The sequence below is a fragment of the Taeniopygia guttata genome, chromosome 19, assembly GCF_048771995.1.
Source record: "Taeniopygia guttata chromosome 19, bTaeGut7.mat, whole genome shotgun sequence".
NCBI classification, from domain to species: Eukaryota; Metazoa; Chordata; class Aves; order Passeriformes; family Estrildidae; genus Taeniopygia; species Taeniopygia guttata.
This window is the reverse complement of record NC_133044.1, coordinates 2,416,678-2,440,472: the sequence shown is the minus strand read 5'-3', so window position 1 is coordinate 2,440,472 and position 23,795 is coordinate 2,416,678. Positions and strand designations below refer to the sequence as shown.

General features: G+C 42.3%; 1 protein-coding gene across 1 annotated transcript in view; it reads left to right on the top strand.

Moving 5' to 3' along the window:
• Window positions 1–23,795, top strand: part of MED13 (mediator complex subunit 13) — a 53,206-nt gene that overhangs the window by 16,337 nt on the left and 13,074 nt on the right. The window contains exons 4-16 of the mRNA XM_002199200.7: window positions 8,247–8,392; window positions 9,369–9,566; window positions 10,420–10,614; window positions 10,955–11,117; window positions 11,418–11,528; window positions 13,503–14,186; window positions 16,690–16,906; window positions 17,732–17,816; window positions 18,161–18,282; window positions 19,447–19,537; window positions 19,716–19,930; window positions 20,343–20,539; window positions 21,717–22,633. Of these exons, the coding sequence (XP_002199236.4) occupies window positions 8,247–8,392; window positions 9,369–9,566; window positions 10,420–10,614; window positions 10,955–11,117; window positions 11,418–11,528; window positions 13,503–14,186; window positions 16,690–16,906; window positions 17,732–17,816; window positions 18,161–18,282; window positions 19,447–19,537; window positions 19,716–19,930; window positions 20,343–20,539; window positions 21,717–22,633 (3,341 nt within the window). The remainder of the gene's footprint in view (window positions 1–8,246; window positions 8,393–9,368; window positions 9,567–10,419; window positions 10,615–10,954; window positions 11,118–11,417; window positions 11,529–13,502; window positions 14,187–16,689; window positions 16,907–17,731; window positions 17,817–18,160; window positions 18,283–19,446; window positions 19,538–19,715; window positions 19,931–20,342; window positions 20,540–21,716; window positions 22,634–23,795) is intronic.

The following is a 23,795-nucleotide window of genomic DNA, read 5'->3' as shown; positions in this document are numbered from 1 at the left end:
TACATGTAGTTATCTTGTTTTGAAGGTGAGACAGGGATTTTTTTTCCTCTACCTTATCTTGCCATGAGGAAGAAGTGGCACTCTGGGTGTGATTCCTGAGTTTGGTGCAAGCCTGGTGGCAGCCCTGCAGGCTGGAATTGGGATGGCCATGGCTGCAGTGTGAGTTTGGGGGGTATTTTAAAAATTTGGGCCCCGGGAATGGTCCTGGTGTGCAATCAGAAATGTCTGTATTGGCATTGAACAGCGTGGGTGGGATCAGCTCCTGCCTGTCTGGTCTTCGCTGCCCTTAAGACAAAGGGAATGCTGCTTTTAACCCACATTTCTGCCCTGTTTGCTTCCCTTCTCCCAGTTCCCATGGCCATCTTTCCTCACGAACAGAGAATTTTACTTCTTGATCCCCTGGGATGCTGTTGGGAAGAATTATTATTAAGGAACAGAACAAGATTTTTGGGTGCTAAAGCTCAAAAATTCCTTCATACTTGAGAGAGTTAACTACCAAAACAAGGTTCACCCACAGGTTTTGGATTTATTTATGTCTATGTAGTCTGAAGCCAAGTGATAGTGCTGAAATATTTTCTATTAAGGCTGCTCAACTCTTTGCAGTGTAAATTTTCTCCCTATGTTAATCTTGAAATCAAACAATGTCAACATTTTTTTACAGCAGCTCTAATGAGGCTGTTCTGGCATCATGTCCCGGCAGGAGAGCAGGTGATGTTTTTCCTTTTGCTGTAGACAGCTGGAATTGAGAGCTGCTGTAAGTAGGACAGTGCAGGATAAACAGCAGGAGCTGAGAGCATTGATCACATGATTGTCTCTTTGGAATATTGGGTTGCTACAGAGACTACAAGCAGACAAATTTAGCACTTTACATCACAAAGCAGTTTTCTCTTATTTAGCTTAAATTACACTGGTAGTTGGTTCATCAGGAAAAAGGAAAAAATGATGTGGCTCTGGGTTTTTAGCTTTCAAGTATAAATCTGCTCTTTTTGTTCACAGAACAATAAAATAATGCAAAAGCCATACAGATACTTCAGATTTTGTAAATTACAATTTTATAATACATTTCCATTTCGAACTTTGAAAAAAATCTGGCTTAACAAGATGTTTGTAAATGTTTCAGGATGGGAAAGAGCAATACAGGGAAAGCTGTTCCCCTGGCTTTGGAACACAGGGATGTTTAGAGCTGTTATCCTTTTCCCAAATATGTTCTGGATCTTTATTCTTTGCAGCACACATATATTTCCCTGTGAAAGCTCAAGTTCAGATAATTGAGATTTGCAGCCTCAAATTAAAGGATGCTAAAATACAAGGTGACAGGTTTATTAGTCTCATTTAAGTTCTGAAATACAGGAATGTAAGCAAACTCTTTCAAGTATTGTTTATAATTGTATCTAGAAAAATATATACCTTTGTGTGCATATATAGAATTCTTGCTGCCTTCTGAAAAAATCAGTTTGCTTCCTTTTAAAATACCATACTGGAGTTTTAGTGTGTATAAAAATAAAGTTGGTTTTATTGGGATGAAGCTAAGCCCGTTAATAATGAAGTTAATTTAAAATGTGGCAGTCTAAGGCAACTGTGGCTTATTCTGGAATACAGATTTCTTGCTACATTTATGTTTGTTTTAGTGCACATAACTCAGTTATGGAATAAATAAATATTTTTAACTCTCAGGTCTAAGTCAAATCAAAACATCCTCAGCCACAAAGAATGCTTTGGAGAGCCTTTTGACAGGAGTCATTAATGATGTGCTTTGAACTGGAAGGGTTTTTTCTACTTTGCTATTAGCTATGTTTTTCTGCTTTGTGTTATCATCAAAATCAGCTTTCTGCTGTATTTCCCTGCCTGGCCATGGGGAGTTACTCAGGGATGCTTGGAAGAACATCTCTGCTCCATGGCTGTGTCCAGAGAGAGGAGCAGCAGGAATTCCAGCTCTGGATCCCTCATTTCTGGTACAGAACCTGCAGCTCCCTGGAAAACGTAGCTGTGCATTTGCTGAGGTTCACTGACTGGTTTTAGTGTTTTACTTATTTTCTCTTTTGCCGATCACAGCACAAGCACACCGAATTTCCTGCACAGAATTAAGACTGGGGAGTTTGGCCATTCAGGATTGTGGATGGGGAGTGGGAATTGAGGATGCCACGTTTGAAATAGGATGGGTTTTTGGAGCAGCAAAGGTGGGAGGGAGGTGAAGAAGAAACTTCTTCTCAGTACCTGTGGTGTTCCTGCTGCACCTGGAAGTGTGAGTGGTCCCAAATAACTGCTCTGTTGTATCCTAGCTTGGTTAAAAGGAAAAGAAAATGAAAAACAGGAAGGGAAGAGACTCAGGGCTTCATGGGGGGTATGTGTTACCTTAACCTTTCCAAAAGATCCTATTTAATTGTAAGACTGTGTTCTCCATCCCAGGAATTTATTATGGAAGGGAACTGTCAGATTTTCAAAAGGAGGTTCTTTGGTGCTTTGAATTTGTTCCAGTGGCACCCAGTGGTGAAGGACAGCTCTTGGGAGAAGCTTCCCTTTGGTGCTGAGGGTTGGGAACTCTCCTTTCTTGTCAGCCAGTTCTGGGATTGATCCTGGGGGAAAATGCCCCACACTGGCCAAGATGTACCCATTTTTGGCAATCATTTTGTAGGAATGTGCCCCCTGTTGATGAAGTAAACAAGTTACCCTTTGTCTCCTTAAAAAGAAAAAAAGCCCAGAAGTTTCTCTCCTCAATTTGGTTAAAAGACACTTCATAGGACCTTGGGCACTTCACCTCAAACTGAAGGATAGCTAATTAGACAGAAGCCAAAAAGTCCCACCTAAGCAACGCACTAGAAAAATAAGGCAACAAAAAAAGTGATAGCTTTTGAGAATTGTTTTAACAAGAGCAAAAACTTCTTACCCTAACTCAGTTTTCTCTATGAAAAGCTTTTTTTTTGGCCTTTTATTTAAACTTTTTGTTTCCAGCACTATCACAAGAACCACCCTACTTCTTATATACCACCTAAAGTAACTAAGCTATCAAAAGTATAATGCTTATCTCTTAAGAGCTTGTAAGACCTAGCTTAAAGAGAAAAAGCATTATGATTTTATTCCTGACTGAAAGAATGGTGCAGGATGATGAATGAATTAGGGGCTCAGCTCAGTGTGTTGGTGCTCCTAGGGCAGATGAGCCTGTGGAAAGGTCAGGGGCAGGCTGGGTCAGAGTGGGCCGAGCTCAGCGCTGGGACAGGAGCAGCACTGCAGAGTTGCCCGTGCAGGGAGGGGCTGCACTTCAGCAGCATTCTGTAAATATTTTGGTTGGGTTAGCAGCGCTTTGGCAGCATAAGCTGCTCCCACTTCAACTCAGAAGTAATTCACAAAGACAAGCTAGGAAAACAGGAGATAGTAATTACATAAAACAAACATTTTCTCTTTCAGCTGAAACGTTTGGATTTTTTTTAAAATTTACTATTAAAATGTGCTTTTAGTTGGAGCCTTCCTTGTGCTGGTGCTGTCATGAGGAGCTGATCTGAGTGTGGGTTAGTGGGGTCTAAATGCAGCCAATGTTTGGGAAGCACTTTGAAGATCTAAAGCTCTACAGAAATCCTAATGTGGAGACAAAACCAGACCTAATTACCTTTTTATCAACAAGATATTTTCAAATTTGCTAATGGAAACCTCCTGTAGATGTGGATTTTAGTGTGGTTTCCCCTCCTACCCTTCAGCTATTCTTAAAAAGGTAGAAGTAGAAATTGTATTGGATTTATCCACAGCAGCTTCTGTTTTTTTCCCATCCATAAAATCATAATCCTTTGTCTCTGAAACGAAAACATCTTTGTTTTGTGTGATTAGAGTGAAGAGGGAGCATGGGGGAATCAAATGGTTTTACACAAATGTATTTTAATGGAGTGTAGATGAGGACTGAAGGTTGCTTCAAATAGCATTATTCCCAAGGAGTCTCATTCTTATTTTATTTTTATTTGTTTTTAAAGTTGCTTTCAGGGTTGGACCTCAATCTAATTGAATTCTGGTGTGTTCAGATCAAAAAGTCATAAAGAATCCTTGTTCTGATGGCATTTCATATCTCTACTCGGAAATCAGTTGATAACTGGACTATTGATACCTAAATTCTGTGATTTGGACTTTAATGAAATTAATTATAAATATGAATCGAGCAACTTGATGTTCATGGTAGGACAAAAAGAGTTTTTTTGAGAATTAGGATTTTGTTTCAGAACTTTCTGAATAAATATATGTTCAACAATACGTGATGGTAGTGGTAAAAATACTAAAAAGAGAGGTTATCAATGCTGACTTTAGCATCAGATTTTCTTTATTCTATATCTGACCTTAAGGACATCACTGATTCTCTCTTCAAGCAGAATAAAATTTCAAAGTGTTGAGGTGTAGAGATTTTTTTTTTTTTTCATTTTTCAGTGGTGAGATGCTCTGCACAAATTACCAGTGATCTTCTGAGCTACCCAAAATAGTCTGCAAATAAAAATAGGATGAACTCTCCGTTAGCAGGCAGGAAACCACCAGCCTGATTCTGTTACTGTGTCCTTGACTGAATTGTAAAGACAATTTGCCTATTTACCCCAAAGTGATACATGGCAGACTTTTAGCTTGATTAGGATTTTTGGCTAAAAAGGTGAGGTGAGTTATTGAGAAGATTAGAGGACTTAGAGAAATGGTGGGTATATATATACACACCCACTTTTTGGGTTTTTTTTGGGTTTTTTTTTTTTTGTTTTTTTTGTTTTTTTTTTTTAAATTAGATTGGAATATTCCTCCCAAGCTGAGGTTGTGCACTGGCAGCCATTAAGAGTTGGAGGATGTTCAAATGTATTAATTTAAACAAAACAATAATAAAAAGCCTGCATGTTTGTAGAGTTTCTTGCTAAGCCCATACAATAATTTATGTGGGGGCATCCAGTTCTGTCGAGCTCTGGTTCTTCATGTTCCTTCCTCCTTTTCTCCACTCCCTCCAAAGAGCTTCCCTGTGGTTTTGATTTTTTTCCTGTTTTAATTAGGATTCTTTATTTGTATTTCTTGTGATTATTTCCACATGCATTGCTATTTCTTAAGTTCTGTGACCGGAAATAATTGAAATGTGAGGAAGCAGTTTCTGAGCAGACTGGCTCGGAAGAAACAAACTGCATTTGAGTCCATGAAGTGTTAATTTTGCCTTTCAGGTGAACCTTTGTTTTAAAGCACACTGGTGCTTCAAGGGGATAGTTTGTGTCCCGGGTGGGATCTGTTTCCCTTATCCCGAGTTCCCAGCCTCCCTTTTTAACTCTGTATTTCTCCTGTGAAACAAATTATCCTCCTGGCCAGAACTCTGCTGCTCCTCTAAAAGAATCCCCCCCCGCCAGGTGCTGTGCATTGTTCTGCTGTTTAACACTCACATTTATAGCCAGGATTAGTGGAAATCGGGCGATATTTGGGTTTTCCAGGATGAACCGTGGCAGTGGATCCTCTGTCCATGCCATGGAGGCAGAGCTGGGAACAATGGCAGTGGCAGCACTGGGTGCTCACTCCCTGGATTATTTTGTTGGAAACTTCTCCCCTGCTGAGTTGGGGGAGAAAAGAGATCTGATTTGGGCTCTTTTTTTCTTGTTTGTATTTTTGGATTTGGCTTTTGCATGGTGACCTTGAGTTTTCCTTGCTCCTCCTCGGGACTGGTTTTGCAGTGTGATGAATTGAAATGCTTCTGTTATCATGCTGATGCCTCCCTTTGTCTTGGTTTATCTGAATTCCATCAGATTATGCCATGATTGTTTGCCCTTTATCTGGCTAACAATGGGCTGTTTACAAGAGGTGAAGCTTAATTGCATTTAAAGTGTATATAGGGAATATATGCTTTTGTTTTTAAGTTTTATCTTGCTAATTCTGAGCTTCTGAATCCTGTCTGTCACAGGGAACCAAGGCACTGTCACCTCCTTAGTCCTAAAACATCCAATATGGTTTGAAAAATCATATTCAGTTGGAAAATCAGTATTCCACCATTTGCATAAGGTTTACAGTTTAATCAGATTTCTGTACCAGAATTTAGTGGTGTGTCCTGGCCACGTGACTTCTGTTACACTTGGAGGCATCACCAAGATGCTCAGCTCCATCCTCACTGCATTTTTAAATGTTTTAAATGTAACTTTCCTGGCATTCCTGAGCAGTGTGGGTTTCAGCTGTTAGAAAGCAGTTCATAATTCATCCAGATCTTGCCTTTTTTGCCCCTAAAACACCATTTAACCTGAACAGCAGATGAGCAAAGCTGGAGAACTGTTCTCCCTCAGAGCAGCTCCTCAGTGGGGTCACTGCAACTCCTGCTTGAAGGTGCTGGAATAAAAATGTGCTGTTCCTTCTGCTCTTCCATGAGAACTCTGAGGGTTCTCTTATACTTTTTGGATGGTTTTGGTCTTCAATTTTAAATCTGCTTTGTGTTTTGTCACTGTTCCAACTTTCTCCTCCCCGACTCTGAGGTTTGGGGGTGAGAGTGGACCAACCCATATCCATTTCTGTGGATTGATTGGATTGTGCCAGTTCCAGAAACTTTTCTTTCCCCTTGCTGTTCCCCATCCCAGAGTTTCCCTCTGGGAAACAAACATCTTGGAAATGGCACTAAAATGTTCCCAGTACCTGCAGCAGTTGAGGTTGTGTTTTAATGTGTTCTGGTGCCTGTGGGTTCTCCCTGCCCTGGAGCTGTTTGTGGCTTTCCCAGGAATGCCAGCCTGGCTTTTAGACTAAGGAACACGAATGTGCCAGGGCCTTCATGCCATCCTGGCACTGGCTGGTGGGATCAGATTGTATTTTTGGGACACAGTGATGTTGCATTCCTTTTTCGGCTGCAGTAGTTCGTTGAGTGTCTTTTCCATTAGATTATGCAAAAACCCTCTCCAGTATCTGCTTTTTGACTGACTAAAATCAGTGGCTTGATCCCCCTTTTTTTCCCTGAGCTGGGTTTTGCTGCTCCCTCTGTACAAAGGAAGATTTATTTTCTCACCAGCACTTTATGAAGTTCTTCTCAGGTTCTGCTTGACCTTGGTCCTTCTCTGGCTGTGATGTTGGACCTAATTTAAGGTCCAAATGAGCAGCATCTTCTGCTTTTAAACATCTGCTCTTTTCCTGCTGGAGTGCATCAGTCTGGCAGACACTTGGGATTAACTTGTAGCCATTAAAACTGAGGAATGTTGTGCATATACAGCTTCTTTAAAAGGGGGGAAAAGGGGTTTTCCAGATTGGTAAGAAGATGTGCCATTTGTGGCAGGGATCTGCTTGGCTTTACCTTCCTTTCTTGCTGCCCTTAAAAAAAATTTGGTGAAATATATTTCCTATAAACCATGGAGTTGATGTGGATGCACCATGAAATGTTTTCCTGGTTGTCCTTGCAGGGGTCAGCTGCAATTTCTGTGGCAACAACACAGAGCAGGGCCCCAAAAATTCTCTGAGAAATTCTCTGCAGAGTGATCTTGTGGAGTAAAAGGTTTCATGGAGTTGCTCACTAATAACTGCACAGCTCTGGGAAACAGCATTTAAATCAGAGGTGTGGGAAGGAGAAATGTTCATTGCTGGGGAGTTTCTGCTGTTCAAGCCTGTTGGGTTTTTTTTCCCTAAAACTCTGGACCATGAGAGACGCTGTCAGTGAAGCATTTGCTATTAAACATTGACACTTGCCTTAATGACTTTAATTAAGAATGTCTTGAGCCTTGTTTTTTTTAATTGATTGTCTCTTCCCTTTTGTGTGTAGGTATGGGATTTCATTTTTAGTTACTTGATTGGCTTCAAGAACACGAAGATAAAATTCAATTTAAATAACAAAACCAAACCACTTCTCAAAGCTGTTGCCATTCTTCTTGCTCTTAAATAAGTGACTTGTTGGCTGATATTAAATTCTGCTTAGTGAAGCTGTGACAGGACAACCTAGATATGACCTCATTAAAAATAAAATATGTTCAGAAATATATCTAGAGATTTTAAATAAATGCATAAGGTATAAAAATATTAAATTACAGGTTTTTGTCTTGTAAAAAATGATGGTTTAAATTTCCTCAGGACAGCAAAATATAAAGTGTCAGACTGAAGAAATTGAAAAATTAGTGCCTGATTTTTCTTTGGGTTTGTAAAGGGAACATATATTTAGCATTTTCTTGCTACTTACATAGTAGCATGTTTTGACTACTTCCATTAATGAATATATTGTTTGGAACTGCCTGAAAACTACTGAAAAAAGACCAACTTCTTGAAATTCTATACTTCAGACTTCTTTTCTGCTGTTGCCTTTGCAGTGAGCACTTGTCCTGCTCGTTCACCTTCTTCCTGCATGGGGACAGCAACGTGTGCACCAGCGTGGAGATCAGCCAGCACCAGCCCGTGTACCTGCTCAGTGAGGAGCACCTCACCCTGGCCCAGCAGTCCAACAACCCCTTCCAAGGTGGGCTTGCTGCCTGTGGCACCTGCAGTCGTCCTCTGGGTGCTCCCTGAGGGCTTGGGCCAGGCTGGCAGTGGGGGCAGAGCCTGCCCTGCTGTCCCCAGCTGTGCCCGGTGCTCTCACAGCCAGGTGCTGTGTCCTGGCCCCGTGCAGGTGGAGCATTTGCATATTCATTTCTTGGCATGTAATTGAACCATTTGTGCTCATGACACCCTTTCCAAGTACTGTCATTTTGGTGACTTCAACATTTTGTTGTTTCAACCTTATAACCCCCAGATACCTTCACCAACCCTCCATCAGAAATCCATTTTTGGATTTCTGTTCACACCCTCTCCCCTTTTCACTCTGCTCTGCCTTGCCTGTGAATCCCTGTGGTTCCCCCAGCAGATGCAGGCTGTGCTCTGGAAGACAGAGGAGTGCTGGGGCCTGAGTCTGGTCAGTGGGGCTGTGTGATCCCTCCCTGCAGAAATCACCTCTCCTGCATGGCCACACACCTTCAGTAATGCTCAGTGTCCAAACTTGCTTCTTTTTCCTGAATGCAACTTAACAGCAGCTGTGCTTCTCTACTATGGACAGGACTAAACACCAAGCAGATGATTCCCTGTTGTTGTAACCAGCTGAATGAAAGGATGAGGAAACACCTAAACTCTGCCAGGATTTGGAAGTGTTTCTTTATCCCACCTGTATCTGAGACTCCTTGCAAGCCTAGATGAAAATTTGCCTGTTACTTGTTTGAGTGGATTAATTTGTAGTTGTTATTGTGGTTCCTCAATTCTTACAGTACCTATAAATATAACAATGGGAACCTATTGCCAAAAGCTTGTGTAGTGTAAATCATGACTAGGCTGCATTTTGACTTACCAAAACAACAAATAAGTTGTTTATTTGGTGTGGCTGAAATTAGAGTGCTGCTATTGCAGAGGGGAAGAGGGAATGTGGAGTGAATATCATCTCCAATGGATTTTTGTTTCTGTTTTAGTTATCCTGAGCCCCTTTGGGTTGAATGGCACACTCACAGGGCAGTCCTTCAAGCTTTCTGATTCATCCACAAAAAAGCTGATTGGGGAGTGGAAGCAATTCTACCCCGTCACATCCAACTTGAAGGAGGGATCTGAGGAAAAACAAGAAGAAATGGATTGGGAGGATGATTCTTTAGCTGCTGTTGAAGTCCTTGTTGGTGAGCTTGATTACCTTTAATTACTGCAATAAACTGGCTGATGGAACCTGCAAAATTCTGAATGCAGAAGTGACCCCATTTGGTTCCTTTGTAACAATGGTTGTTGGCTTTTGTTTTCCTGTTTGATGCTCAGGATTATCTACGATGAGTTGCTGCTCAAAGTGGAATTTGCAGACCCATTAGTAGGAGGTATTTTTCTTATGTGCCCTAAGAAGGAAGATTAAAAAAAAATAAATTATTAAGCGAGTTAAAAAAACTCCTGGATGATCACTGTTGACATACATCTAAGCTGAGTAAAAAGCAGGTTGTCCTGTTTCAGAGTCTGTGCAAATTCAAACAGAGCAGACTTGCCTTTTAGGGATGTCTTCAAAACCAGTCCTGGAGAACCTGATGTACTCAGGCATTGCCTTTATCTGCTGTTTTTCCCAAAATCCCAGCCCCTGGAAGCTGTGGTTTGTTCTGTGGATTGGTGAACTTTGATTTCTCAGAAAATGCAATCCCTTCTCTGTGAGGAGCTTGTAGTGCAGTGATGGCTGGAGACCCTCATGCTGCTGGGGATGCTGGCAGTGCTACATGATGCTAAAGAGGATTTTTCCCAGCCTTTAGAAAACAAAATGACAGAAGCAGGTAGCAGCATGTGGATATCTCTGCCTATACAAAGCCCTTTTTATTAATGCACTCAAATCCTCTGTATAAAGCAAATCAAGCAATGATGGAGGTGACAAGAGATGTTTTTTGTCCAAGGAGCTGCTTCAGTAGGTAGAAAAGGCTCTGCTAGCTCAGGAGTGCCTGCTGAAATGATGCATTTGATGACTTTAAGTGTGACTAACTGGGCAATGCCCTCTCTTGGCAGCTGGTGTGAGGATGGTGTACCCAGCGTGCTTCGTGCTGGTCCCTCAGACAGACATCCCTGCTCCCAGCTCCGTGGGGGCTCCCCACTGCTCCACTGCCTGCCTGGGGGTCCACCAAGTGCCTGCTTCCACCAGAGACCCTGCCATGTCCTCGGTCACCCTGACGCCACCCACGTCCCCTGAGGAAGTTCAGACAGGTGGGAAGGAGTTGGCTTCTGCATGAGGGAATTGTTTCCATGGCTTCTCCTAACACAGCAGTGTTTGCAGGGATTCAGTGCTCTGTGTGCAGCTGGCTTGGTAGGAAAAAAATCACATTTCTTTAGTCCTAAGTTTGTTGTGGTAGAACTGTGTCACCAGCTGTGGGCAAGATGAACTCAAAGTTTTAATAATAATCTGCTACCATTCCTAAATTTTCTGTGTGTTTTTATTTCCTAACACTGAGTCAGGAAGATACTTTTCTTCTTATGGTTTTGACTTGGAGTGATAGACACTGCATTGTCTCACTGCCTGAATGTTTCCTCTGGTGCTGCTTTTCAGTTGATGCTCAATCTGCCCAGAAATGGGTGAAGTTTTCCTCAGTTTCGGACGGATTTATCTCGGACAGTACCAGCCATCACGGTGGCAAAATCCCCAGAAAACTGGCCAACCAAGTGGTGGACAGAGTCTGGCAAGAGTGCAACATGAACAGAGCACAGAACAAGTATGTACTTATCCTCTGAAGCCAAAAATACCAATATTTTTTGTGTTCCTTGTAGCAATTAGTTCTGTAAAGGGTGCTGTGACTGCTGGTGGAATGCACTTTACTCTTCTAATAAACCATTTCTAAAGAAGTTCATTTTTTTAACTATTTAGGAATGATGTACTTAGTTTAATGTCAGGAAAAGGCTATTTATCCTTCCTTTGCTGAATCCCTTGTCACCAAACTGCTCTTGAGCTTTGCCAGAAGATAAGAGAAGAACATATGTTGCTCCCAAATAACTCTCCTGGTATTGAATCCTAGGAGGAAGTATTCTGCTACATCAAATGGCTTGTGTGAGGAGGAGACAGCTGACAAGGTGGCATCCTGGGATTTTGTTGAAGCCACGCAGAGGACAAATTGCAATTGTTCAAGGTACAGCACTTGGCAGAGGCGCAGCCCAGCCGTGTTCGCCGGGGCTGAAGTGCTCAGGAGAGGCTCCTGATCTCTCCTGCAGGAGTAATTAAGCAGTAGCTGCTTGGAGGAAAGCTGGAACAAAATTTGTATCTCCTCTCCTAAATGTCATTGGAGGTCTTGAAATTCTGCCCAAGGAGTTACTGCAGAGGTTGTAGTCGAGTGAATTGGCTGAGGGGGGCCTGCTGCCAGTGCAGGGATGATTCCCAAGTCCTGGGCTGGAATTCCATATGGATGTGGGCAGTCACCATCTCATGGGCAGCTTTCTCAGGGAATGGGAAGGGGAATGCTATTTATTTAGGATTTAAGCACTTCTTCTACAGGGCTGTGGCAGTAGCCTTGAAGGGAGAAAGCTGTTAATAATGAGAATAAAACCCCCAGATCTGCTCTGTGGGAAGGGTGGCATTCCATGGGTGGCTGTGTGGAAAACTGCTCCTCTGGGAGTGGATGCCAGTGTGTGTTTTTTATATTAGCTGGGGGAAAAAGAGATCAAAACAAAGGGCAAAATGTCTGAGATTAAATATATATATGTGTATATAATATACAGCCTTTTGGAGGCTGCAATGCCACACACTGTTAATACAGGTATTTAAAATAAATAGAAGCATTAATTTCATTGAATTCTCAATTTCTGTACTTATGGCAGAATATTAATCTTTAGGTGACTGAAGTGTTGCAATAGGTTTAAACACTCTCTGATTTAAATGTTACACTGATTACCTTGCAGGGAATATTGGTATCTTAGGAAAAAATTACTGTCTGGAGGATGTAGCATTTTGAGATAAATGCATTTTTTAAACTCCCTTATTGAAATGGTTGGTTAAAGTTCTGTGGAAATACTTGTGTCCTGAGAAGAGCTGGGGTGTGGAGGAGGATTAAATGTTCTTTTCAAGGAGAATTTAGCTATGATAGCACTAGTTAAGAGCAAACCAATCAATTAACTATGTGAGGTGTATATTAGAAATATGCAATTGCCTAAAGAGAAATTGCAAAGACCTAAACCTCCTTATTATTCCATGTGTTTTGAATTCTAAGTGGAGAAAAACATGTGGATATGTGTAAGAGTTTAAAGTAAAAATAGATTTTGATACCTCTTACCTTTTATCCCTGCCTAATCCTGTTTTTTCAATACAAGTGCTTCTTAACTTTGCTAATGGAAGAGTGGCAAAGAACTCCCAGGCATGGAGCATGTACCTGCAGTTCAATGGCTTAATCATAAACATTTCATTCTACACTTCAGTATTTCGTGTGCCGCATTCTGTCAGATGGTCCTGAAAGTTGGCATCTTGAACTTGCAGATGAAATGTTTAAGCTCAAGTGCATTTACACTGAACAGACTCAGCTGTATTAATGTAGTTGAGACACTGCATTTTTCTTTTTCCCACACTTGCTAAATTTGTAACTAAGCACCTACAAAAGCCTTGTAATAGCTTGGAAATGGCTTTTGTAGGAGTGAGCTTGGCTTCTTGGTTCTTGGTGTTAATTTTGCAGTCTTTAACCCAGTGAGGCTTGGGCAGCTCTCTTGGCTGGTATCAGGGTTTGAACTCCAGAAGCCATTCACTAATTCTTACGTTGTTCTACTGATTCATCAGTGCTGGCACACGTTAAAAATGATGAGGTATTCATGTGACAATCTATTTCTGCTAAAGCAGTTATAAAATACTGTCTTAATTCTGAATATTATTTGTGTGTTTGGCTCATAGGACATATGTAACAATTTAAAAAATGGTATTCTAAAATCATACAGTGTTGCTGAAGTCACTCCAATTCTGCTCGGAAAGAAGCGGCAGCTTCACTTCGGAACAGTTTCGGTCTCTGACGTCTCTCACGGGCTGTTTAATGGCCTAGAAGCAGGTTCTTATCTAGTGAAAAAGAACACCATAGACAAATTTGAAAGATTAATGTGGACTCTTTTCCCTTGTATTAATTCTGCAGGCACAAAAATCTCAAACCAAGAAATTCAGGTCAACAGGGGCAGGCCCCACCTGTGGGCCCCCAGCAGCCGGCGGCTCCGAAGCACAAGACAAATGAGAAGCAAGACAAAGGGGATAAGCCACAGAAACGCCCTTTGACTCCTTTTCATCATCGTGTATCTATCAGTGATGATGTTGCCATGGAGGCAGATTCAGCGAGTCAGAGGCTTGTGATGGCTGCACCAGACAGCCAAGTGAGGTTTGCCAACATCCGAACTGCCGACGGAGCGAAGCCCCCGCAGCTGCACGGGGCCGAGCTGGCAAACTCGCCGCAGCCGCCGCCGCTCAGCCCCCACCCCTGCGACGGCGCCGACGAGGGGGTGCCCAAGGCTCCCTCCACGCCCCAGAGTCAACATTTCTACCAGATGCCAACGCCAGACCCCTTGGTCCCCACAAAAGCAATGGAGGACAGGCTCGATGGCTTGTCCCAGCCTTTCCCAGCCGCGTTCCCCGAGGTTATAGAGCCCACCGTGTACGTCGGCACTGCCGTCAATTTGGAGGAGGACGAAGCTGACACGACTTGGAAGTATTATAAAGTTCCAAAGAAAAAGGATGTGGAGTTCTTACCGCCCCAGCTTCCAAATGATAAGTTGAGAGATGATCCAGTAATACCTGCTGGACAGGAAAATGTAACATCAGTTACAGAGTAAGTGGTGTTTGATCCTGGGGAAGTGAGGGAACAGGAAGGCCAAAGGCAGGAGTTTTTCAGTAGAAGGAGCAGTAATGCTGAGGGTGTGAGCACAACTCTGGGTACAAGAAGTTAATCCTTCTGAAATGGGAGGACAAAGCACAGATCTGTAGCAAGACTTTCCAGCTTTTTCTCATTTTAGCTCTGATTTAGCTGACAGCAATGATATTTATTTTTATACTGTAAAATTAATCTGCAGCCAAATGATGCTTATTAAGGACTTAAGTCCCTTCCTTCCCCCCTCAAAAAAACCAAAAAAAACCCCAAAACCAAACCAAAACAAAAAAACCCCAAAAAACCTTTTTCTCTTTAGTATTTGATTTCTTCGTTATTTGAAGGACTATGGATGGTCTCAGCTGTAGAGATCCTGTTAAAGTTTCTTCTCTCATTTCTGCTCCTGTCTCACTTAGGAGATCTGATGTTACAAGCCCAGCTTGTAAAACATTCTGCTCTGCTGCTTGTTTCCATTGGGATAAAGGAATTGGTCACATTGAATACTCTTTTAAGTTTGAATAAATTCTGGAGCTTAGGACCACTGAAGGAAATCAAACTCTGGTGGTTTTAGTGTTAAAACTTTGAGCTTTGTTTTACAGCAGAATGAGCCAAGATGAATTTGCTTTACCAGTTAGAACGAAAACAAACTCCCCAAGAAAGATCACCACCACCAAATCCCCAAAGCATAAGAGCAAAACCCCTGCAGCAGAGCCCTTGGCCCTGTGGGCTGTGTCCATGTGCTGTTGGGTGAGCAGGGAATTGTTCCTGTCATCCCTGTTTCACAACACTTCCCTGTGAGGACAAGCCACTGGGAAAGCAACAGGTGCTGACAGGGCTGTTAACAGCAGGCAGAGCTTAACAGGATTGGGGTGAGCATGCAGAGGTGACAAACTTGGGCTCAGGGCTGTGATCGAGGAATCCAGGACTGCACCCAGAGCTGCCTCTATCCGTGCACTTCTCTTGATTATTTTTGGGCCAAATATTCAGCTGAAAGGAGGCTCTTACTGTGATTGATAGCAAATAATTGAGAGCTTTGGGTTTAATTTTAGGAGCTGGGGTGCTGAATTTGCGGTGGAAGAGCAGCTACTCACAAGACAGAAGCTTGGAGTTGGTTTTTGTCCTGTTGCTGGCAATGGCAGCACTGGAATGGCTGTGTAGGAAAGCTGGGAGAAGGAGTAAATGTGGTGTAGCAGCTGCTCTGTGCTCACACACAGTTCTGGACATTCTTTGTGGTCACTGTTTAAGAGACTCTTTCAAGATGTGCATGTACAGGATTTTTTAGTGCTTTTTTTCCTTTGCCTTGGATTCACTTCAGCCAAGTAGATAAGGAAAGATGTTTCCTTTTTTCTCTTCAAGACATGGTCTTTCCTAGTCTGATTTGACAGCTTACCAGAAACAGTCTTTTCCCTCTGGGATATCTGTCTGTTAATTCTCTCCCTCTCTGCTGGTCAAAAATCCAGCAGAGGTGTTTAATTCTCCATTCCTAGAAAGTAGTTTCCATCTCTTTTTCTGCCCTTTTTTGTTTTCCTGATGGCATTTTTTGCAGGATTTAGAAACTGGTTTATTGAGCATGGAAGAGCAGCATGGATGGATTTGCCATTGTTGTTGGCTGTGAGATGTTTTGTTGGCTATGAATTTGTTTCTAGGAAGTGTCTTTGACAAAGTCAAACTGTTTCTATAGTTGAGAGGAATGTGAGGAGCTTCTCATCTTGTTTGAGGGAGCACCTTCCTCACCTGGTGCCTTTTGTATGTTGGGGTACAGAAAATAAAGGTGATTCAGGGGCACATCTACAGCTCATAATCAGAATAGTTTTTTCCTTGCCAATGTCTTTTTTTTCCTGGTGCAATGCCACATTTGTGAAACCAATGCTCCTGAGAGAAAACATTAATTTCTGTGTACTTACCAGCTCCAGTTTTGGCTCAGAATGTTAACAAAAGAAAAATGCTGATAAAGGCAAATGTGGTTAGATTTTTGTCATTAGTAAATTAGTTACTGGTGTGCTGCAAGCTTCATTTGTATTGATCTGAGTGATATAAATGGCTCCTGAACACAGTGGCATTTGTGTGCTTTACTTGTGATTATTGCTTGGGCTTTTTTTGGGAATGCAGTGAGTAATTCTTTAGCCTGGTGAGTTTCTTTTAGTGGATGTGGAGAGTTGAATCCATTTGTGCCTTATAACAAATGACAGCCATGACCTGGGATAAATTACTAATCTTTATGTGAATTGACAGTGCTTGAGGAGAGAGGGGCAGAAGGAATCACATGGCTGGATCTGATGTGTGGAAGGAGGTGATATTAAATGAGTAATGATTTAATCTTTGTCCCCAGAAGTTTTCTGAAGCTGGGGTGTGAAGGAAGGAAGTGGAAAAATGAGGTTGTTCTTGTTAAGGCTGTGTGATAACAGAAATAATTCCATGTAATAAGTGCTAAATAAATGATTTTGTGATTTTATTTTTCTCTGTTCAGATTAATGGTGCAATGTAGGAAACCTTTGAAGGTTTCAGATGAACTGGTGCAACAGTATCAGAGTAAAAACCAATATTTAACAGCTGTAGCAACGGAAGCTGACCAGGAACCTGAAATTGATCCTTATGCCTTTGTGGATGGAGATGTGGAATTCCTATTTCCTGACAGTAAAAAGGACAGGCAGAACATTGAGAGGGAAGTGGGGAAGAAACACAAGGTGAGTAAAAGAGTGAGGCTACAAATCAGTGATGCGATTAAAACAAATTGCCTTAGGCACGGGATAGAATTTAAATCCTTCTTCATGTATTTAGAAGCAAATTTAAAAACAAATTATATTCTAGCAGAAATGATCAATGAAATTAAGCAGCATGTCTCAAAAGGCACCTAAATATTTTCTTGGCAAACTGGTGGTGCCATTGCATCAGAGTTTATGAGGAAAAAGCTGCTGGATCAGTCTGGCTCAGTGGCCTCCCTGTGGAAATAGGTGCTGGCAGGTGCCTGGGGAGTGAGGAAGAACAGGGCCAGTGCTTTGTTCATGAGTGGAAAGGTCTGGGGGTAGGTGAGGTGAGCCCTGACTTGTTCCCTGGCCAGTGAATTGCAATTTTTATTCTTTTTTTGTGCTTTAGTGCAGCTATGTGAGACTTGTACTTAAAGCAAAAGGGTACCTACAGAAAAGGAGAAAATATAACTGCACTGGGTGTTTGTCTGTAAAATAAATTTGTGTATTAGAATTATGTGTGGATTCATTCCATTTAGGAGCAGGTACAGTTAATGTGTAGCATCTGATAGCAAGGGTTTTTCCTTAAGGTGTTGTAGCATGAATCCACAGCTTGCTTTGTAAATTTATCCCCAAGACAAACCCTGTGCTGGCAGCCCAAGCTCTGCTCCCCCTGAGCCAGCAGCAGCCCCCAGCCTGTCCCTGCTGAGCTCACAGGGTAATGAGAACCTGATCCTTCTCCAGGGACAGAATCCTCACAGGGACATCAAATACCTCCCACCCCACCCATTAATTCAAGCAAACTTTTCTCTCCTCTTTTAATAGGCTGAGGATGGGACATCCAGCGTTACAGTTCTGTCCCATGAAGGAGAGGATGCAATGTCTCTGTTTAGTCCTTCTGTCAAGCAAGGTACAGAGGCTTTCTTTTCCTCTCTGTCTCAATTGTGTTGTATTAATGGTGTCTTGAATAGTCAATAAATTCTAATAAGCTGCTAAGTTTTGTGGTTTATGGTTTGTATTTCCTGCAGTCTGCTTGGAACATTTCTTTGTTGCACCTCCCAAAAAATCTAAACCTGGCTAATTGGCTATAAAATCTAAAATGGAAGGGCCCTCACCTCCGTGTAAGATGGATGACATGAACCAAGGCCATCTCACCTCCTTGGTTTCCTTTCCCCCAGCTGTGGAAAGAGCTCTGTAATGAAGCTTTTCATGCAGATGCAGTGCCAGAGTTGTGATGTTGGTCTCTCTCCACAGATGCCCAGCGCTTGGCTGCCCACGCCCGCACTGCCTCGACCAGCCTGTTCCACGAGACAGACCTGGTGGTGTCCTACACCGACCTGGACAATCTCTTCAATTCTGATGAAGATGAACTCACAGTAAGTGACGTGCAAAAAGTCCTGGCAGGTGCCAGCCGAAAAAACAGCAAGGAACAATTCTTGTCTTTTTGTGGTTTGGGGTTTGATTTTTTTTTTCTGGCGTTTGGAGGAGAGGTTGCAAAACATTCACACGAACAAGAGCTGTGGCCCCTCAGTGGCAAACGGACTGTTCTGGTTGACTCATGCAGGCAGATTTTTGATGCAAACAGCCTTTTGATCTTACTTCCTTACAATGCCCACAGTGTGTGCTGCCTGAGCATACCTTTAGTTTGAGTTGTACAGATTCAGTAGGTCCTAGTGTGTTCTTTTCCTGTGGTCTGGGCTCTGGTTAACTGCTTCATCAAGGTAATATTGAAACAAAACAGCAATTTCTGAAAGAGAAAAGGCATTTAAACACTGGACATTCTGCCAAATAAGCTGCTTCTCTGCAGCAGCTATTATCTTGGAACAGTTTCTCTTGCAGTCTGATGGCTCTGAATCCATTATCTTTCTAGTTTCTATTTCAATACTGTTTGTAATCAGTTCTCTTTTCTGAACTGTACGTTGCTCCATGTTTAATCCTAAATCCCCTTACCCAGACAAAATGCCCATCAACTTTAATGGGAGCTGGAGCTGAGTAAGGGCTGAAGGATCTTAACAGCCTTCAAAGGTCATCAGAATGTAAAGGAAGTGTGTTTGCTCTTAAACATGAACACTTACATTCGGTAGACATCTGAACTGTTTAAAGATGGTAAAATATCTCTTATTCTTTTACTTTTGACAGCTTTTCTTTCCTTTATTTCTTGTTGCAAGATTTGTGTTTGTCTTTTCTGTTCCTGTGGTAACACCAGTGATGTTAGTGTGGCTCTGGGAGCATTGTGGTTTGTTCTGGTAGACTGTGGGCAGCCCTAATTTAGCTTCTTTTACTGTCTGCTGTAAATGATGAGGGTTATTTTGTAACTGTTTTTTCCCTTCAATAACATTCTGACCTGTTGGGAGAATTTCTCTGGGTTCCAGGAATTAAGAACAAGTGTAAGCCCAACCTTAGGCTTCTGAGCTATTTTAATTTTTCTAAATATTATACAATGTCTCAGCTTTGTATGTGCAGGTGAGATTTTCTGTTAGCAGGAAACATGAACATGTGTTTATGTCTGAAGTGATTTTATGACAATACTTCTTTTTCAGCCTGGATCTAAACGAACAGTGAACGGCACTGATGACAAATCCAACTGCAAAGAGGCAAAAACAGGAAATCTAGACCCACTATCATGCATAAGTAAGATTTATTTGTGTTTTCTTTTTGCCTAAAGAGAATGTTAGCTCTAAACATTTGACTCTAATATGTTGTGGCAATTTGGAAATGTACCCTTCATTTGCCTGTGGAAAATTTTTAGATTCGGAAAACACTTCAGGAAGTTTTCATGTTCTAAAGTCTGCTTCTGATCTGAAATTAGGCACTGCAGATCTCCATAAAATGTATCCAACTCCCCCTTCACTGGAACAACATATTATGGGGTTTTCTCCAATGAACATGAACAATAAGGAGTATGGCAGCATGGACACTACACTTGGAGGAACAGTGCTGGAAGGGAATAGCTCTACTGTGGGAGCTCAGTTCAGAATCGAAGTAGACGAGGGTTTCTGCAGCCCCAAACCTGCTGAAATCAAGGTAGGTGGTGCTGACAGCCCTGGTCAATGCTTGTGGTGATTATTGATCAGTTCATTACTTAAATCTCAATAGGAATGGGGGGAGATTAAAGTACAATTTGAAACTTGTCTTGCATTATTTTGGGAGAGGCAATACACTTTGTAGTATGTGGTGTTTTACCACTTAAGAGAGAGTAATACCTGAATGGCCATTAGTGAGCTGCAGAAATGCCTTTCAGTCATTGCAGTTCACTGAGGTTTGTTTTGGTGTATTGTGAATATTGTGTGTACACATCTGAGCTTTCTTTTGCAGCAGTCTTAGGATTTTGGGTTAAGGAACTGCTGCTTGAATTCAGTCCTGTTTTTTGGAGGAGCATTTAATTGCTGCAGTGATCTAATTTACACATTAATGCTTTCCCATGTCTGACTTCCAGGATTATTCTTACGTTTATAAACCTGAGAACTGTCAAGCTTTAGTGGGATGTTCCATGTTTGCACCACTGAAGACTCTTCCCAGCCAGTGTCTTCCTCCCATCAAACTGCCCGAGGAATGCATTTACCGCCAGAGCTGGACTGTGGGAAAGCTGGATCTGCTTCCTCCAGGCCCTGCCATGCCTTTCATCAAAGATGGGTATGACCCTGGGGGCTTCAGCTTTGTGATGTGCTCACTTTGCCACCCCTAGATATTTATTTTGTCAATCGGTAATGGGAATATTTGTATATACTCTGTGTTTATACAACTGACAAGAGCCTTTAAAAACATCCTTCTGGCTAAACCTACTGCAGGAGACTCTTCTCAAAGAGCTTCTTAACTGTACATACATTTTATTTGTTGTCTCCTTTAAAGGTTTCTTGGGGAAGCTTAATGGTGCAAGTCCAGGTTTAATAAGTAATGAAGATGGTAACAATCAAGATAAATGTAAACTTGGGACTTTGTTTTTGTGGTGGTGTAGTCGGTGCTGGAAGGGCTTAGTAGGTGGTGCTGCTGTTTCTTAAATTATTTTCTTAAGTAGCAGTAAACTCAGCTGTGCTGGGAGTAGGAAAATGTTTCCTGTGCTGTATGACTGGGCCTGGGCACAGCAGAACTGCAGGGGACATTTCTGTACCCTGCATTTGGTAGGGATGGTCTTGCTGCCAGCTCTTCTTGAGGAAAAGATTTCTTTCTTTTTCTCTTCTGCATTAATAGCTGGTAAAAATGGATTAGGCAGCAAGGAGGTATTATGTATTTCTTGATAAGATTATATGAATATTAAATCTTGGGTTAAATACTGATGTTGCTTCTATTACTCATTAGCAATATATTTCCAGGTCTCGTTGGCCTTAAAGTTTTTGGAGATACTCAGGTGTTTAGTAAAGAAAATGTTAAACCTTTCCAGGTGGTACTTTCCTCATGGATTCAGCTGAATCTGCTGTCAATAGACCTGGTCTATTTTCTTAGTGTGTGTCAACACAACATGTAAATAAAACATGAATGAAAAAGGTGTCCTTTAGACTCCATACAACCACAGAATTTATAATTTATTCTGACCACACTTGTTTCCTGGGAGCTTTGTGCAAAGGAAAAGACGAAAGGAGGCAGGGAGAGATTCTTTAATGGTGCTGTCAGTGGGAGTCCTGCAAAGTCATTTAGAACAAACGCTCTTGAAGTTCCTTAGGGAATGAAAATCTTACTGTGGATTATGAAAGACTAGCTTAAAAAAAGCAAATATTAATTAGGAAGGTCCTTGTTTAGAAATCTGAGTCTTAAACTTCAAACCCAGTATATATTGTGTACTTAAAGCCTTTCCTTCTCTTGTGGCTGCCGTCAGTGATGGGAGCACCATGGACCAGGAGTACGGCCCTGCCTACACCCCCCAGACCCACACTCCGTTTGGGATGCCCCCGAGCAGTGCCCCTCCCAGCAACGGCGGGGCTGGAATCCTCCCTTCTCCTTCCACCCCTCGCTTCCCAACTCCCAGAACACCAAGGACTCCCCGCACGCCCCGTGGAGCCGGCGGGCCTGCGAGCGCCCAGGGCTCAGTGAAATACGAGAACTCGGATTTGTACTCCCCAGCTTCCACCCCCTCCACATGTCGGCCGCTGAACTCGGTGGAGCCCGCCACGGTGCCTTCCATCCCCGAGGCACACAGCCTGTATGTGAATCTCATCCTCTCCGAGTCTGTCATGAATCTCTTCAAAGACTGCAACTTCGACAGCTGCTGCATTTGTGTTTGCAATATGAACATCAAAGGTGCTGATGTTGGAGTTTACATTCCTGATCCAACACAAGAGGCCCAGTATAGGTGTACCTGTGGTTTCAGTGCTGTTATGAATAGAAAATTTGGCAACAGTTCCGGGCTGTTTCTTGAAGATGAGTTGGATATTCTGGGGCGAAACACAGAGTGCGGCAAAGAAGCGGAAAAACGCTTTGAGGCTCTCAGAGCTACTTCCATTGAGCACGGCAGTGGAGGGCTGAAAGAACCCGAGAAACTGCCTGATGACTTGATACTGTTGCTGCAGGATCAATGCACCAACCTGTTCTCACCCTTTGGAGCAGCAGACCAAGACTCCATAGCCAAAGTTGGTGCCGTCAGCAGCCTGGTACGTGTAGAAGAAAGGGATTGTTGCAATGACTGCTACTTAGCCTTGGAACATGGACGGCAGTTCATGGACAATATGTCAGGAGGGAAAGTTGACGAAGCACTTGTGAAAACTACTTGCTTGCACCACTGGTCAAAAAGAAATGGTAAATATTGAAAACTGCTTATTTTCTACTTGTCCACCTGTTTGGGTTTTTGTTTTTGAAGGGTCTATTTTTGTGGTTTTCCTTTGTGGATTTTGAATGCTGTTTTTTGCCACCTCTGTGCTTGTACAGACTCCTGGTTGATGGTGCTCAGAATAACCAGCCCTTCCATCAGCCCTGTGCTGATCACCAAGCAGAGTAAGGCCTTGGCTGCTCTCAGTTGTAAATTCTCAATATATATCTGAAGTGTAACACGAAACCACTGTCAGTGTCCACAACACTTCAGCAGGTTTATCCTTTAAAGAGCTTTTGGTGAGTGGCTCTACAGAGGCTCTGGAATGATTGATGCCTGTAGGAAGGGTTCGAGTGGTGACTGCATTGTCAAGGCCACTGTGACAGAATTAAACAACAGCTCTGATTCAGTTGGCTTCCCCCCTTCTTTAAGGAGAAGAGAGGGGCAGTAGGTTAATGGCACATGTGGCAAAAAAAAGCATTATTGTAGCCTTCACTGTATGCTGGGTCTGCCAGAAATCCTTGGATTTTTCCTTCGAGGGCCTGACTAATGATGCAGTGTCTCCTGGAATACCCTTCATTGTGTGTATTTGCTTACTGTTCTCTAATAGAATTTTCAAGTGGCAACTCTTAACAGGGTTAGGGTGAAAGATAAAGTTACGAATTACAGGTAGCTGCAGTTCATAGTTGTAAGTGAAGATGAGGAGGGATCCTGGGAGAACACAGCTAGGTTCCTGTGCCTCGCTGGGGAATTAACTTGGAAAACCCAGACTATAAATAAATTTATGTTTTCAGGCAGACAAGAGAAGACTCTGTGTACTGTCACTGATGTGTGGGACAAAAAGATGAAAAAAGCCCTTTAAAACAGAAGACTTGGAAATAGTAGCCATGCCAAATTTTTTGTCAGCTTTTCATTCTAAAGCCTTGTACCTGAAATGGCCCAGTGGTGGCTCTGGATGAAATGGGCTGAGTCTGCTTGAGGCTTCCTTTGACTTCTCTGAAATGAGCACTGGGTGGCAGCCTGCAAATCTGCCTTTTTTGGGAGGGGCAATCCAGGCGTTTCAGGCTTCTACAACTTGTTTGAGGGTTTTTGGGTTGGTTTTGTTTGTTTTGTTTTTATTTTAGGGTATTTTCCTTTAGTTTAACACATAAG